The sequence below is a fragment of the Ctenocephalides felis genome, unplaced genomic scaffold (genome assembly GCF_003426905.1).
Source record: "Ctenocephalides felis isolate EL2017-DRISC unplaced genomic scaffold, ASM342690v1 CF-g0.4_SCAFFOLD_03570, whole genome shotgun sequence".
In the NCBI taxonomy this organism is placed as follows: domain Eukaryota; kingdom Metazoa; phylum Arthropoda; class Insecta; order Siphonaptera; family Pulicidae; genus Ctenocephalides; species Ctenocephalides felis.
In genome coordinates, this window is record NW_020539724.1 from 21,247,101 (window position 1) to 21,265,145 (window position 18,045).

The following is an 18,045-nucleotide window of genomic DNA, read 5'->3' on the forward strand; positions in this document are numbered from 1 at the left end:
CAATTTTTTTATCCAATCTCTGAACACATGTTTTTTTTTTACTTTTATTAATATAGTTATAGTGTGATATATTAGTTGATGCAACCTTACATTCTAAATTATACATTTTTACCAGTGAGGGCAAATAAAATGCAACTTTATGACATTAGTCATATATATTATATATATAATCAACTTAATAGAAACAGTATATCAAATTTTAGTTTCAAACTCTAATGAGAGGATGAATTTGATGTTTTTTTACAAGTTTGTCAATATCAGGTTCCATTTGACTCAAAAAAAGTCGTAAGTCACCGCGTTTGGTAATTTGCAACTGATTTCTGTTTTTAGTAAGTAGCATTGTCACAGCGCTAAATCCACGTTCACCACAAATATGACGATGGAAATGCTAGGAAAAATTTTTGAACAACCGACCACATGCCAGGGTATAACTGCTGAATTGACTTCTGTAGCCAAAATTGTTGATAACCATCTTTAAATTTGATTTTTAATTCTCATTTGTTGTTAATTCTATAAGCTCTTCTTCTAGCTGGGCTGATGTTCTACATTTGCATTTGAAAAAGGTTCTAATACCCAGCCTGGTATTCCAAATTTAAAATATCTTGAAATCTTTCAATAAAATTGCCATGAAGATTTTCCAAATGTTGGCAAGTCTTTGTTGCACGATACCGATAAATTTGGAAAATTATGAAACTACCGTTTTCCAATATCTTTCTTATGTAATAACAGTTTAGCTACAAAAGCAGCGATGATATTTTTTGTTTTTATTAAATTTAAGCCATCGCCTTGAAGTTGTAGATTCATATTGTTGAGCAATGCATAAAGGTCTGTGAGATATGCTATATCATTTTTTGATGATACCAGGTTTTTGCACAACTGTGTTCCTTATTTTCTAAAAACTCTATAACAGAGTCAAACAGATTGTAAACCGGGTCAGACAATTTCCTTTTGATAGACAATTTTTTTGATAAAAAGCTATAAAATGGTATCAAAATCATTTAAATACCATAGAACCGACCAAACTTATAAAGTACCATTAATCGTTGGGATACAAATTTCTGGTGAACTTTAAAATGTAAAAATAAATTACAAATGCTCCCTAACCCAACGTCAACAACCAACATTTTAGCGAGGCCTTTCATCGCCCCCCTGGAGATCAATATCGCCCACCAGGGGGCGATATCGCCCACTTTGAGAAAGACTGAGCTATACCATGAGAAACACCAAACCCAAAACAAATACAAAAGAGTAGTATCATGAGAAATGTTGTAAAATTGGACTGTCGATACTTACAATATATCGCATATTTTGGTGACATCTACAAGTTCAGATGGTGCATTGTACACTCTGATAGGAGTTGCTGAATCCACCCACCACAAAATTACCAATTCTTCACCTTTGCCGCCGCCAGAAATTATCCTTTTGTTGTCCCAGAGTACTCTGACGCAGGATATTGGTGCTTTGTGACCCTGAAAATTAAAAAATAGTTTGTTAACCCTTTCCACTGGGATGCCAAAATTTATATCGATCTCGGAAATCGCGAGTGGAAAGTGTTAACTTTATAAACTGTATAAAATGTTTTGATCTACTAAATTTGTCTCATTGTTTTTAGACTGGAACTTTTACAAACATCCACCAATTGACCCAGTAAACACCGAGCGACACGGAGCGGCATTAGCAATCTGAAATCCTCATAGATTCCACATGCATGTCACATCGCTGAAGGCGAATGTGGACTTCAGATTGCTACCGCCGCCCGGTGTTTACTGGGTATTAAGATATTTGTTTTTTGTTTGCTTTTACCATATTATTATATTTACATTTATTATTTTATTGTTTAAAATATTTGAAGATATAGTCAAAACGGCGGACGTTTTCATAATTTATTCAAGCAGATGTTTAGATATTTCAATACAGAAATAATGGCAACAATGTATGAATTTGATCTTACCCTGAATATGCTTATCCGCGATGAATCCGTTATCTTCCAACTGATGATGTCACCGTTCAGGAAACCAGCCGTAACAAATGTGACATCAGGCGACACTGTGACGCAGGTTACACAAGAATCACCACCACCATGAGAGCTACTGAGACTGGTCACGAATTTATCAGAGGAACCTGACAACGATTTGCCGATAGCGAATTTGTCTTTTTCGGCGCTAATTGTCTTATCAGAACTTGATGATGATTTACCAGTTCCTGGAAGAAATTAATTAAGTTGTAGATAATTTGTTTCTGATTACATTTACAATTACAATTAGCATATTGTTGAATACGTGCGTATTATGAGAAATGCAGTAGATAGAACCATATAGAAAAAACACAGTCCAAATCCAAAAGTTTACGAATCGTGGAGGACAAAAGATTAAATACACATTTACGGTATTTGGATTAATTACCTATATAGTAGGTTAAAATAATGTATCAGGCATGGACAGATATTAGTCAAATATTCAACATATATTAGAAAAACGTTAAATATGTTTCTAAAGGAATATAACTATTTTTCAAGTTTACCTGAAGTTTTTCCGTTGTCAACTGAATATGAAAACACATTGTTAACCGAGGAAGTGACTAAAGACCAGACTGTAACGTCACCATTGGAGTCGCCCTCTGCAAAGAATTGATCATCTCGTGTCACGTCACTTATACAGGTGACGTCACTTGTAGATGATGAAGTATTCGGAATTCTAGGTCTTCTGTGTCTCATTGACTTCTTGAGATTCTTTGTGAAACACTGAGAATTTATATTTGTTTCGCCTTCATCTCTAAAGGAATATACTTCTACTTGATCTCCAACTGAAAAGAAATACGAAGTTAGAAAGAAAAAATCATCCAAACTTTATTTAGATATACATATACTACATTCAACAGTGTACATAAAGTTAAATATCATCTGCTTGTATTATTGGCTTATTAAAACCCAAGTCGTGTGGAGTTTACTATTAAATAGTGTGCTTTCTATAATTATAAAAACTTACCTCCAACAATTAAAAAATCATCGCTCTCGCATATGCATATGCTCGTATATGTCTTACTATCGAGATCTTTATTATCATGTAGTTTCATATGCAAATACGCAGTGTCTTTTAATCTATCCTCAACATATATACTTGTATCAATGACTTGATGGCTTTTGTGAATATAACTTTTGAAGTAATTCTTTTTATTTCTGTACATTTTGAGCAATTTTCCAGAATGCAATTCATATACCAGGACTGATCCGTCTGCGCAACCGACAACGGCGCGTCTGTTGTCATTGGCAATAGAGATGCATTGGATCTGGAAATTGAATTATGATTTAGAAATGATTTAATAATTTGAAATTTATAGCTATTTATAATTTGCAGACATTTTTGGATTAAAAATTAAATTTAGAAATTGCTGAGCTAAGATCACCAACATACCGGACGTTTTTCACAAAACACTTTATTAGACTATAAGCTTGACTATCCATTGGATGAATATTTATGATTATACTCCAGTTACTATATTATAAATTATTTTATATGGTTTTATACGAGCATATAAAATATTATGAATCTACCCTTGGGTATAGGGCATAAATATTATCATATTAATCTTTATTATAATAATTATTTTTAATATAATAACTATATAAAGTACCTCTGAATGCGCATCCTCCAATTTATGCAGCTCTGTTCCTGTTACCAACGATCTCACATAAAGACCATTATCTTTACAGTGTGCCAGCAAAAATACCTAATGAAATTTATAAAATTGTTCATCATGAATTATTTATTATTCATAATTGCAATAATAGATACGTAGTAGAAACGTAGTAGTAATTAATGTAGGCTGAATCTAAGAGCAATATACAATCTACATTGGTCAAATTTGAAGCCGATATCGGCTGGGTATAAAAATTGAACATTTCTAGATAGAGCCTATATAGTTTTACCAACATTGGTCTATATGGCTCATCCCACGTAAATAATTAATCCTAACCACAGGCATATCTGGCCATTTGGAACCAAGGTTGTCTACAAATTGTTGAATGTTAGTAGGTAATCCACCATTAGACCGAGGCTGGCGAACATTTTGAATTATTAATTATTAAATTGTTCTGAAACTGATGTTGAAATAATATACAAATATTTGAAGATTTGAAGTGAAATAATATAACAAACTTATGAGAATTCTCATAAATCGAAACAAAAATGAAATAAAATTTATCATTCCAATGAATGCTGTTTCATTTTTGTGACTGAATTTGTATATAAAATTGGAATTAATTTTGCATTCAACGTTCAATTATTACTACAATCAATTTATTTCTATGTGCAAACTTCTACTTCTATTAATTTTAGACAATTACAGACCTTTCCACTCACGTTCCTAAAATTAATCATTTTATCTTTGCCAATTTCTACTCACATTATCTCCGCTGATGTCCAGTGATAAAACGCTATCCTGCATTTTAATACAATTGAGCAATTCAAAATCAGTCAAAGCCCAGATGCATATTGTCGTGTCCTGACTAGATGACAATAATATATCCTGCTCCTTATCCACAACCAGTGCTGTCACAGGACCTCTATGATGATCTATCTTGGTAATCTGAAAATAAACCAACATATAGAATTGAAATCGAGGAATGATTTATAGAGTTAAATACCCTAGCATAAAATATTTTATATTAGTTACTAATCACAAAAATAATTTTAAGAAAGCAAATTTAAAATTTAAAATGCACCAAGAAATAGCAAAGTCATTTATGCATATATATTTATAGGCAGAGTAGTTAAAAATGGCGTTAGATAGTTAAAAACGCACAACACATAATAAAATTTATCTAATTCGACACACTAATATTGCTTAACAATTTGTTAAACCCCTAAAGTGTTAAGTAAACTAAATTATCATATCTAAAAGTATACTTTACCATAAAAATTAAGAGCATCACAACTATACTCATTTAATATTCCCCAAAGTTAGTTAAAACATTTATTGCAGAACATTTTAAAGACTAGATAATATTTTTGTATAATCTTTAATTTAATTTCATAATACAATATACAATTCATTTAACAACCGTGAATATAATATTGTATTAATATCAACAAACACTTCTAGCTGATACAATTTATGCTACTCCTAATCCTAATAACTGAGAATTTATTACTTCAATAACAAATTAAATTTCATTTTATATACAATAACAAAAGTGCAGCTATAACCGTGTTATTAAAATCCATAAATTTTATTATAGCAACAAGCCGTATAAAATTAATATATAACATAAATCGATTTTATTAATACTTAAATTTTAATAGGTTTAGTTCAGTTTAATGGGGGTAACAATAAATCAGAATATAGAGTGGACCAAGTGCGCAACTAATAAAATAACTCATATTAGATTAATTTACAGGTTAACACTTTAATGCTATTTATAAAATTAAATTATACCGTGTTTATTATAAAATTTTGGATTAAACGAATTGTAGATTGTTAGAATGGACTTACGGTGGTTCCATCGACAAGTGACGTCACAATAATACTGGAGTCGTCGCCTGCACTTATTACTTCCGAATCGAAGGCGCAGCAAACGCTTAAAATTGGCGCTATGTGCTCACTGAAATATGGATAGAAATAATGGCATTAATAATAGTATAAATAGAAATAAAATTGCTATAAATATAACAATCAAGTTCACCGATGAGTTATGTTTTGATTCTGGCCCAATAAATCCATTTCAAGAAACTTTGCCGAAGAAACCGTACCATGGAAGTGAATTTGAAGTCTACGAAATTATCTATAAAGCTTTTTCTCCATATATTTAAATATCATTTTATAAAACAATCAGATATACTTTCACCCTAAATTTTTTTAGCAAAGTTTCTCATAGAAAAAGAATTACAATTAACGTGCCCCAATGACCAAAAAATTTGATATATCTTAATATGTATGATTCTAATTTCAAATATTTTTTTTAAATTGTTCTTGAGGATGTTCCATGGCGTAATGGGTTAACGCAGTGTAGACGAGTTCGCGAGTTCAAGCTCACTGAACCTGAAATCATGCAGCAGCGATGCCAATTTTCAAATATTTAATTATAAAAAAACGGCAATATGAATGTTAAAACGCAAATAAAAGACAAAAAAAACGTGTGAAGAATGACAAACTCTTCGTTGCACTTGTATATCCAATCAATTTATTGCACTTATTATATAGTTCGAGTTTTAGTAATAACATGCTTTAATGAGTTAAAAAATACTAATTTACTTACAAAATACGAAACCGCAATCTCAGTTCTTTGAGATCCCAAATTATAACAGTTGTATCTTCAGAACCAGTCAATAAATATTGAGAACCCTTGGTTATATCCATGCAAGTTACAGGACCACTGTGACCTTAAAAATATAAATTTTTTATAACAATATTTAAAATATGAACACAAACAATTATATTGATAAATTTGATAAATAATTAAGCACACATGGCAAGTGCAGAATATTGAAATCACTTACTATTTGATCATGAAAACTGGTCAATTTTCACAAAATTGAATGCAATAGAACATTCTTATAAACCTTGTAAATATAGGTAGATATAAAATTAGTTTATATCATTTAATTAAAAGTTTCATAATTTATTCTACATAATAGTTTATAAAAAATGCTCTATTTAATATAAAGAGAGACAAGCAAGTCCTATAATTGCTTAAGCTTAAGAAAAAATGCTGTTGAAGCATTCAACAACTAATGTAAAATTAACAATTTTAAATTTAAAAATTAATTAATATACACGTATAATAAATAAATATAAAACATTACTATTCATAATTTAACCTATGAATTGCAATTATGTAAATCATGTAAATATCTAATTTATAAAGCCAAATAAATTCATATTAAAAAAAATGTTCATGATAGTCAGGTATGTTTCCTTGTAAATATAAATATGATATATAAATAATTAACCCGCTGCACCGATAATTTTCGGCAATTAAAATAATGAATTGGAATTATTTAACCATATATGATTTACCTGTAAAAACATGAACCAGTCTGTTGCTCATTATGTGATATAATTCCAGGTGAGATTTATTGGCGCAGGCCACGACCAAGTGTTGAGAACCAGGAGTAATTCGCAGCAGATTCACACTTTGGCGGACAGTCATATGTTTTATATGTTCAGAAATCGGCGGAGGCAACCTGAAATTAATAAAACAAATTTAGTAATAATTTTAAACTTCAGCAATTATAAAATACAAAACGCAATGCTATAATAGATATCATTGCAAGGATTTTATAAGGTTAGTAAAATATAGTATAGCGAATGAAATTCGAAATAACCAGAAACATAAATTACCAAGACCCTAGTAAGATTTTCAACAAAACTATCATTAATTGTCTAACAATAAGTAATTGTCTAACAATTACTTATTTGAAAAAAAAAAAATCGGAAATCGAGCTACGAAATGCCACAATAATTATATATGAACCTAGGACGAGTTGACGTAAAAACATACATAAGTTATAGTTCAAATTATCATCTTCTTTAACATTTTTTGAAGATCTGGAATAATGCTAAAGTTGCAACCCGTAAAACTCATTTTCATTAAGGAGTTTCATGGGGTACAAATTGTACGCAATTGTAACTTTTCAAGAAGTATCCTTTTATATAATTTTATTAATGAAAATAATTCTCACCAAGAGTTCAAAGGGACGAGCAGAGGCGATGTAAAACCATCACTCCAAGCCATCGAAGACGTCATCAACTGATTCAGAACATTGTTCTTTGCGTCGCCTTCTGACCCTTTGGAAACATCTTTTGGAGTATTTGGAGAATTCAACTGATTATTAGAAACTGCCGATGAAGGTAATCCTAGAATATCCTTGGATGCAGCAATAAGTGGATCTTCAATGTCTGTGATACGTTTCAGCCAACTTATCATCTGGAATACATTAGATTTAAATCATTATTATATATAATTCAAAGAAATAAATTTAAGTACATTTGTTATTACGTGAATAAATTATTTACCTGAGCTGCCAACTGTGTTGGATCTCTTGTTAATGTATCAGAAGATTTTTGAATAATGTAATACACGATTTCGATATCCCGATCTAAAATAAAATCTCGAATTTCTTCCAACAAACACCGTAAGTAACTGATAGACACCATTTGAACCTAACAAATATCAATTTCAAATTTAGTTTGTAACTTACATAAATGATAAATACTACAAATTAAAACTGATATAACAACTTACCGATGCTAAAAGAAAATCGAAGTTACAACAACAAGTTTTCTTCAGGCGATCCAGTGAACCAGCTCGAAGAAGTTGAGTCCAATATTCCTCCACATGTCGGAGATTGTAAGTTGTCGTGGTTGCCGGATTATCTGAACAAAAAAGATTAAACATAAAGTCTACTCATATCACAATTAATTATATAATGAAAAAAAATCTGCTATTTCCGCGGTTCATTTACTATTAATTAATTTAAATATTAATTTTAATTAATATTAAAGCAAAAAAAACTAGTAATCGTAGGATCGCGTATGGAGCAGATAGGACTCTGCCGATCATTACCAAAAATTAATCAGCATGATTACTAACTCAAATTTTTCAAATGGTTTCTGAATCTTCAAAATCGGTACAGTTTGGCAAAAACGCAGACAAAATTTTTTACTCCTATATTTTAGCACATATGTGCTAATTATATGAAATCGGTTTGGCAAATTGTCGCGCTAAACTTATCAATACGTGTCCTTAACATTTTTTATTTTACATTTTTTGTATTCATTGTTCATTCATTTTTTAATTTGAAAACCTTTCATTCATACAACTTATATTAAGTGCAGAGAGTTAGAGTAATTTAATTAGAACTTAGTCGTACCTTGAGAACTATCATCTGCCTCATCTAAAGCTTCTGGTTCATCTTCATTCAAAAATAAATTGGCGACCTACGACATAGTTTAAACATTGCTTATTGAATATATGATATTATATATGTAATTTATCCATTTAACCACCTGAATATGAGTTTGTTTCTGAACATCCCTTGTTAAAAATTTTCGTCTTACTATCACGCCCATCTGCTGATGTCGCCATTGGAGTACAATTTTACCAGTCAAGTATTTGTCCAAAATCAATTCGCCTGTTCAAGATACTCGTATTAATGTAAATTATTTGAAACAATATTGTATTACTTAGTATAAACTTACCAAAAGCTTCCTTAACAGCACGAAAAGTCCTGAAATTAAACTCTCCTTTTTCTTCAAATCGGCATCCAATCGGCTCATCATGAATTGAATCATCTTTCTCAATCGGCACCAGGAGCTCCAGACATTCGCTCTCTGTTAAACCGAATTCTGTGCAACAAATATATCGACAAAATTGTGCAACCGGTTCCATTCCGAACATATCTTGAAGTTTGTTTAACCGGTTTTCTAAATGCTGCGAAAATGTCGTAGTATTTTTGATCGTTATTTGTTGGGATTTAAAATGATTATCTGGATCTTCCTTGTTGGGATGATCATCAACTGAATTGTGTTTCAAAGTGCAGCATAATGAAGTCGTGTGGTCCTGGTGGGATTTAGGTTGATAGTAATGCTTCAAATAACTAGTGATATCTTCACAATTGTCTTGAAAAAGATCAGTGGAGTTTCGTTTTGCTAGGAAATTTCCACAGTATTCAAATACTTTTTGATGAGAATTACCATTATCATTGACTTTATCGTTCTTTTCATCTGTGGTACTACTCTTTTCAGAACCACCTGCATTTTTTAGATTTTCTTGTTCTTCATCTACCAAAGTTTTATGCATATATTCAGCCAAACAATTTTCGCATCTTCTGATAGCCACACTATGAGTCAACTCTATGCAGTTGTTGACACTCTGCAGGCTTTTGTAAATATTGCTATGCTGATGATCACCAGCTCCTGGTTCGCGTTTACTGATCAATAACTGCTCATTTATATTATGCTCACTTGAACTTTTATTCAATCCATGTTGCTGGTCACTTAATATAACTTCTTGTTCACTCATTTGTTTATGCAAACGTTTTCTTATACTTTGTTGTGAAGGTTGCCCGCGATTTATTGGTGCATTTTGTTCGCGTAAATTTTGTTCACTGGATGAAATCTTCATGCCTTGGTCGTTGGAATTGGTAGAAAAAAGGAGAATTAGTTTTATCATCAGTTTTTAATGAGTCACTCTTCATTAATTTCTGTTCACTTTGAGATGGGTTCAATACTGAACCAACTTTGTTAAAACCAGGTTCATCGTTAGTAGCTACAGTGAAGATGACAAAAACGTTTCGTGGATAAATGGCAGGCATATACATGTTCATTTCATGGTGATTCATTCCCAACAATTTGTGCAGATCATCTATGAAGATTATAAAGACCTGAAATATAAAACAAAATTCAAAAAGTAATAAACGTGTTTCATCCAATATCTATCTTTAGAACTATTGTAACATTTGAATAAAAACTCTTTCATGCCTTTAAAACGCGACAAAGTATGATGCTGCATCCTGCAGGATAAAAATTATTGATGCAATAAATCGTCAAATAACATTGATGTGCAATTAATTTATGTAGTAAATCCATCTGAGTATCACAACTTGGATAGCTTGGTAAGTCTTTGAGCAAAAGTACTTTCCAACCAATCCAAAATAATTATTTCCTATACTCAAATCTCAGACTACTCTACTATCTATGTCTACTATTATGTACTGTCCTCTTACCTCATCTCGTTCACCACAACACCTTATGATGTCCTTAAACCATTTACTGACATATCGAGGATCAAATCCTGCATCTTTCGGAAGATGTCCCTGAGGTAAAGCGAGAACAAATGACAATTGTTGGCACAAAACACGGAAGAATTCTAAAACTCTGCAGGACCTCGGAGTAGCACGAGCTGTTCGAGCTATCCTTGTTACAGGACATGTAAACCTAAAAAGTAAAAAATTAATTTAAAATACTATTTAAAAATATATGCTTAAACTTAATTACAATTATCCTACCATTGTGTACAACTCGTATAAGCATCATATAGCAAAGTCGTTTTTCCTACTCCTTGAGATCCTTTGATAAATATTGGCTCGTTTCTTAAACTATCTTTTTTAACGCTGGGATCTTTCCTGCTAGAACTTTCTGCTTTCGAATGTATGAAAGTTATTCTTTTTCTAATGAATTCTAAATATTTTCTATCAACCAGCTGGTACAGCAGCATGTGTTCCCTTAATATTGTTAGATGACTAGTATGTTCTTGCAAAATTTCCTGAGAAATTAAATTAAAAATTTAATAATGTCTCAGCAAAAAATAAATTAATCCAATAAGGTTTATTTCGGACAGGAATTGGTTTTATAATTTAAAGATACTTACAGGGAGAGTTTTCATTTTTCCTTTTTCCAATGGATTATCACCAATAGATTTATCAATTGACTTTTTCAATCTATCAATAATTGTCGATTTGAATTGGTACGTATCCAGATCATCTTCTTGGCTATAAAATTGAAAATTAACATGTAATAAATAATAATTTTAAAATAAAATATGATTTTATTAGACATTGATTAGAGCAATAAAAACTACTCGAACAACTTTGTTTGAAATGCACTTTTAAATGAATATGAATTATTAAATTGAACAATTGAAAAAAATATGGTTTGTGGTTAGATATTATTTCTTGTAGGCTAATGCAATTATAAAGGAAAAATTAAATTTTTATTTACTTACTTAAACAACATAACATTATCAGTAGGTAATCTTTTGACTAGTTTATTTTTTAATTCAATATAATTCTCCCGTTCTATTTGAGTAATATATGAGCGAGTTTGAGATTCCTTAAGATGAGTATTATCCGAGTCTACAAATACGGTAAGCATTCGTTCAGGAGCTCCTTCGGAAATATCTGGAAAAAATTCAAATTTACAATAAATATGAGAACAAGATTATTATAATAAATGATACAAAGCATTGTCGTCCCAGAAATAAGAATCAAATACACTAAATATATAAGATAGATGTGTATTTTCTACCAAAGCATATAATTTAGGAAAATATTTCTTATATATCTTCGTAGACACGATGCTATTCAAATGTTGAAATTTCTCGTCATGGAAACATTTATTTAGAATGCCATTTCGTAAAGGATAATTCGATCAAATGCTTTAGAAAATTAGTCTTGAATTCAGATTTATCATTTAAAGAAATAAAATTAAATCGAGAGCACACGTACAACAATTTATCGATGTTCCAGAAACGGGTTCAAAAACCATTCTCAAGAGAATATTGTACTAAATAAAGCTATCTGTTTTCGATAAATAGTGAACAATTTAATTCATCAATTACTAGATTTTTTAATTTTTTTTTAACTTCTCGTAGGGTAAGTTATAGTAATCGCAAAAAATTAAAAAATATTTTTTTTTATATATCTTTACGTTTCAGCGGTTTCTGAACACTTTGGCGTACCTTAGAAAAAATTGATGTCTGTGTGTGTGTGTGTACAGTTACAAATTTTTGCCGACGATTTTTAGAATACGGATCAACCTATTTGAATAATTCAATTAATTAAAAAAACATTCTATTCTTATTTATAAGGAGACGTGCTGATTAGCTTTTGCTAAAGGCAGATCCAGACGTTTCACAGATATGGGGCAAGAAGTGCCAAAAATAGTAATTCAGTTTTTGAGAGAGCAGAGCGTCCGATTTGAATGATTCAAAAAACATTTATTTCCACTGAAGAAATGAAAAATTGGTAATTTTTCTAAGAAAGCAGGTCTAGCGATTTTGGAGATTCAATAAAAAAAATTTAAAAAATAATGTCATTTGGTTGTCAAAAATGATCATTGGACTAATGCACATCAAATTTTCGGATATTTTATATGTAGACAGACAAACAGGTTGACAGAATAATTGGTAGACATGTAGAACAGGATGACAGGTAAACAGGTTAATTGGTAGAGATATAGAACTAGATGGCAGGTAAATTGGTAAACAGGTATATTGGTTGACAGGTAAAATGGTATATTGATAAACAGGTTGATAAGTAAACTGGTAGACTGGTAAATTGAAATGCAGGTGAGTTGCTTCACTGGTAAATTTATGTACTGTTAAATTTAATAATAAGAGCAAGTTTTGTTCACATTCCTATGGGTTTAGCACCGAAATTTATCCGTTAGACTGCGACGCAGCGCTTACGCGCTTTCATATTTTAATCCTACGTAGCCAACGCATCGCGATTCTAAAAACACTTCTAAAATATTTCAAAATATAGGAAAAATCACATTTTTCACAAAGGTCAAAATTTTACAAAAATTTCGAAATTCTCAACAATCTAATATTTTCAAAGTCTAAAACAAATACTTCTTTGAATCTTTGTAATTAAATCTTCATTAAAAAAAATATTTTTGGTACGAGAAGTTCCAGCAATTTTCCTTAAGGCACGATGCCATGAGCATTAGTTGCATTCCATAGTTATTTTGATTGACATAAATTAAATATAATTAGATATAGTAGTTACCCCAGTGGGTATTTACTATTAGATGCAATTTTACTGGATCAAGTTAATTGGCCATAATTTCTTTAATGTTCTTACTTCTGGTGTAAGGAGCAGCGGAGCTACGAGTGAATTGTAGTGATTTTCTAATTTGTGATGATGATTAGTAGATCTTGTTTTTATAAAGTCTTTAATATATAGCCCTTTCAGATCATCATACAGAATTTTTTGCTCACGTGCCAGGGTGCATAAGCCATCATTCTAAGTAGTTTTTATTTGGTTCGCTGTCCAATGCCACATTAGATTTGGTAGAGCAGCCCCAAAGCTCTATACCATATGACCAGATAGGAATTTTTATTATTTTATAATCAAGATTTTGTTTCCTAGTGCTAATTTTGAATTATTTCTAATAATATAATAAAGTTCTCTACTCTGCATTTGATAGTTTTGATTTTTGTTGTGATGTGGTGTTTTCATGTTAGTCTGAGGTCTAGATGCATACCTAGGTATCTAACATAATCAGCACTTGGTATTACCAATTACTAAAAGATAATTAGAAGTCAATTATTGAAGTAATATCTGGATGCATCATCAAGAATGAAAACCATAAGAATCTCGTCTTTCTATAGATCAAATTTCCCACTCTCCTAATTATCCCATTACGAGTCTCATGGGATGCTGAAATTATTCCACCAAATGCTTTCCGAATTTAGTCTAACTTTTATGCATATAATTCCAAAGAGATATATAAAACTTTCTAGAATATCATCATGACAATACCTATATTAATATCAAATCTAATAAACAAGAATATGTTGATAACTTCTTATTCTTACGGGAGAAATTGTTTGTATTTGTTCCCATTGCCGCAAGTATCTTGAAAAATAGCAAGGTGTTTAATAATGAGATGGAAAAAAGTTTCCGAATTGTTATTGGTCCTTTACAAAGAGTTTGAATCGGGAAAAGAGTAATTTGTAGAAGTAATAATACTCATAAATGAGCATTCATAAACATTTATGTGTTTATGTGAGAGCTTTCTTCGTGATGGATTTATTTTATGAGTCCAAATTATATTTCAGGTATTTGGAATTAATTATGTTTTGTAAATAATTAATTTATGAGATTTATCTGAAAATTTTAGCTATATTTTTATATTACTTGAATAAGATAAAAACTATAAATGTAAGACAAGATGTCAAAATTAAAAAATCTCTAAATACAACTGTAGAATGAATCTGGTTTATTTTGCCTTAAGGCATGTTCCACGAACAACCCGATGTGTGAAAATAAAAGTTTTGATATGAATTGAGATTGAGCAACTTTTAAAATTGTAATTACAAAGTTAATTTGTTGAACTATTAATGTTGTAATGAAATTTCCGCATTTCACAAAAAAATAATAACATATGCCCAGCGTATGTTCTAAGAAGTTCGCTCATAATCCAAACTTGAATGAGTTTTTATAATGAAATCACATTGAAGCATTTAATGTTCTAGAATGATAAAAAATGATCTTTTTTTAATTTCATTATAATTGACAAAAACAACTCAACATTTAATACAAAGAAACGGTCCAGCTAATCTTTCAAAATCGGTTCAAGATTTTTTGGAAAAAACGTAAACAGGCGTTTTTCAGACTAATTATAAAGAAACGGCTCATCCGATTGCCGCGCAAAAGTAATAGAGCTAATTCTCAACTAGTTTCATCAAATGGATTTTAAATTTTGAAAATCGGTGTAGCAATTTTGAAAAATATAGACAAATAGTAAAAGTTTGGTAAAGATGTAGTTAGGCAATTAGAAGTCTAATTATAAAGAAAAAACTCAGCCCATTGTTGCGCAAAAGTAATTAACGCGAGTTCTCAACGAGTTTTATCAAATGGCTTTTAAACTTTTAATATCGGTGCAGCCGTTTTTGAGAAAACTTTGACGGTAAGGGAAACTTTGGCAAAAATGTAGACAGACGTTTTTGAGACTAATTATAAAGAAACGGCTCAGACGATTGCCACGCAAAAGTGATCAACGCAAATTTTAACGAGTTTCATCAAATGCCTTTTAAATTTTTAAAATCGAAGCAGCCGTTTATGAGGAAAGATCGACAAAAGGCAAAAATTTTGGCAAAAACGCAGACAACGTTTCTGAGACTAATCAATAATAAAGAAACGGCTCAACCGATTGTCGATGACTTAAATTTCTGAAAACGGTCATTTTTGGGAAAACGCGCTCAAAAGGTGAAATTTTGGCTAACATACATATTTATTCCAATTGTTACTAACAAAACAAAATTAGCAAATAAGAATTTTCTGGCGAAAACTTTTCCTCCAGAAACCTAATTAATTAAGAGCATTTGTTAATTATTTTATATTAATTGCTTTCGTCTGGCATTCATAATTATAGCTCTATTAATAACTAATTATATTACTATACAATTCTATTTGATAAAAGAGAATGACGCAGCAAAATCCAGCTCCGAGATTCAAATTGATTGAATTAGTGACCCAAATAGGAGACTCGCATTTAAATAAACTTTTTTTACGTGAAAAACTTTTCGTACCATTACTTTTTATTGATTAAAGAGTATTTTTTTCATTACATTACAACCCTCTTCTTCGTTCACGAGGAACGAAATTCAATTTGAGCATTATCGAACATTATTTACACGTGAATGGGGCACTGGGGGCTCCACTTGACATACTGATTGATGTATCTAATGTTTCAGCTTCGACCGGCTACATTATGAATATTGATGAGTCTACAAAATATATAAAGGACACCCTGTCTAAGTGAGATGAACACGAACAAGGATTCTCACCGAAAATTAATTAGCACGAGACGTATTTGTATACATTTGGCTCGGAAAATAATTTCGTTTTTTGCCGTCGCAGGATTTAAATATGTTTTGTAACCAAACTTCGAGACGCAGGAGCGCTATTTTCAGTGTTTTGCTGAACTTTTTTCACCGAAACTCTAAAATTTAAAAAACCGGTTCTGTATTTGTCTCGGTTCGGTTCCAGTTCCAGCTCAACAGAAAAAAAAGCGTACCAGATTCCGGTTCACGGTTCGGTATAACAAGTCGGTTCATTTCGGTTTTTGTTCCGTTTCGGGTTCGTTCAAACCGTTGTTTATAATAATAAAAACACTCGTCAAATATTATAAAAACTAGTGGTGCATGGCATCATGCCATCAGGCAAATTGCTAGTACTTCCAGTACTAAAAACTTCTCATCACCTTTCCAAAAACTAATCAGCAAGTCTCCTTATCAACACAAATCGAATGTTTTTCGAATTACTCCAATCGGTTAAACCGCGTTCCCGAAATCGTCGAAAAAACACACACACACATACATACATACACGCACACATACATCCAGATGTGCTAATTGACCTGCATTTTAAGAAAATGCGATTGGGACTCCGCCCATGAGTAAAGATGAGTATAAATATAAGGTAAAAATGATAACATTCTAGATTCTCCCCCCACGAAGTAATGCATAAAACGGCGGTTTCCGTGGAGACCAGAGGCAAAGGCAAAGCGGAGGTTTTAGTCGGTAGATAAAAGACCAGTCTAGAATGCACATAAAAAAAACACATACTTTCATTTTTTTAAGGTATGCCAAAATATTCAGAAGACCTTAAAACGTATGGAATTGCAAAAAATTAATTTTCGATTTTTTGCGATCACTATAACTTACCCTACTGGGAGTTAGAAAACAACAAAGCCTTTTTAATGTTTCAATAAATCATTTTTCTAAAGATGGAAAAGTCTAAAAAGCAAGTATTGAAACTGGTTATATTGCACAGCTTAATTATAAAAAAGTTTAATTTTATTCGCATGATATAATTTAAAGTTGGTTAGTTTAAATTAAGGGCAGTATTTCGAACATAACTCAATTTTTGCAGTATATTTTAATTTAATTTGATAAGATTTTGTATAGAAAGTACGCCTGAGCCAAAAATCGTTTGCACAATTTTGGAGTTGAATATGCACCACACTCAGTAGGTCATAGTGGTTTAGCAACCACTGGCTCCTGGTTCAAAACCCATGTTGCTTGATATCAAGCACTAGAGATATCTGATACTTGAAATTATAGATCTCAAATAGGATGTAAAGCCAAAATGTTCGGAGCATTGCTCAATTTATATTGACATTACTATTAGAAATGTATCTAATACAATTTAATAAAAAAAAAATTGCCAAAATACTGAGTTGTCTTCTAAAAACACTAGGTTAAGGAATAGACTTTAGACATCAAACAGTTGGATATATAGTGAAAAAAAATCAATTAATTAAGTGCACTGAGTTCTTCAAGAGTAGCTATAATTTTGATAAGACATGCTTAACTTTAATTTCTTTCCAAATATCCTTTCTAAATATAATTTTCAATTTAGTTCATTTTATTTTGAATTGTTGGTCAAATAAGATCTTCACAAATCATTAATATTGATTCTTATACAAATAAAATTATTGTTAAATAGGTAGATAAGTTTGGCAGTTAGAATTGGTAGACAAGTAGACAGGTAGGTAGCTAGATAATTAACAAGTAATCAGGTAATAATGTAGAAA

General features: G+C 31.0%; 2 protein-coding genes across 2 annotated transcripts in view; one reads left to right on the forward strand and one right to left on the reverse strand.

The window, feature by feature from the left end:
* Positions 1-10,131, reverse strand: part of LOC113383571 — a 66,137-nt gene extending 56,006 nt beyond the window's left edge. Inside the window, exons 1-16 of the mRNA XM_026621828.1 lie at positions 9,199-10,131; positions 9,007-9,131; positions 8,871-8,937; positions 8,243-8,373; positions 8,014-8,160; positions 7,680-7,924; positions 7,015-7,181; positions 6,254-6,377; positions 5,491-5,599; positions 4,402-4,584; positions 3,631-3,726; positions 2,985-3,285; positions 2,521-2,802; positions 1,952-2,202; positions 1,294-1,469; positions 1,035-1,206 (exon numbers count right to left, since the gene is read on the reverse strand). Of these exons, the coding sequence (XP_026477613.1) occupies positions 1,035-1,206; positions 1,294-1,469; positions 1,952-2,202; positions 2,521-2,802; positions 2,985-3,285; positions 3,631-3,726; positions 4,402-4,584; positions 5,491-5,599; positions 6,254-6,377; positions 7,015-7,181; positions 7,680-7,924; positions 8,014-8,160; positions 8,243-8,373; positions 8,871-8,937; positions 9,007-9,131; positions 9,199-10,123 (3,501 nt within the window). The 5' untranslated portion in view covers positions 10,124-10,131. The remainder of the gene's footprint in view (positions 1-1,034; positions 1,207-1,293; positions 1,470-1,951; positions 2,203-2,520; positions 2,803-2,984; positions 3,286-3,630; positions 3,727-4,401; positions 4,585-5,490; positions 5,600-6,253; positions 6,378-7,014; positions 7,182-7,679; positions 7,925-8,013; positions 8,161-8,242; positions 8,374-8,870; positions 8,938-9,006; positions 9,132-9,198) is intronic.
* Positions 10,132-13,060: 2,929 nt separating this feature from the next.
* LOC113383572 overlaps positions 13,061-18,045 on the forward strand; it is a 29,045-nt gene continuing 24,060 nt past the window's right edge. Inside the window, exon 1 of the mRNA XM_026621829.1 lies at positions 13,061-13,066. Within this exon, the coding sequence (XP_026477614.1) occupies positions 13,061-13,066 (6 nt within the window). The remainder of the gene's footprint in view (positions 13,067-18,045) is intronic.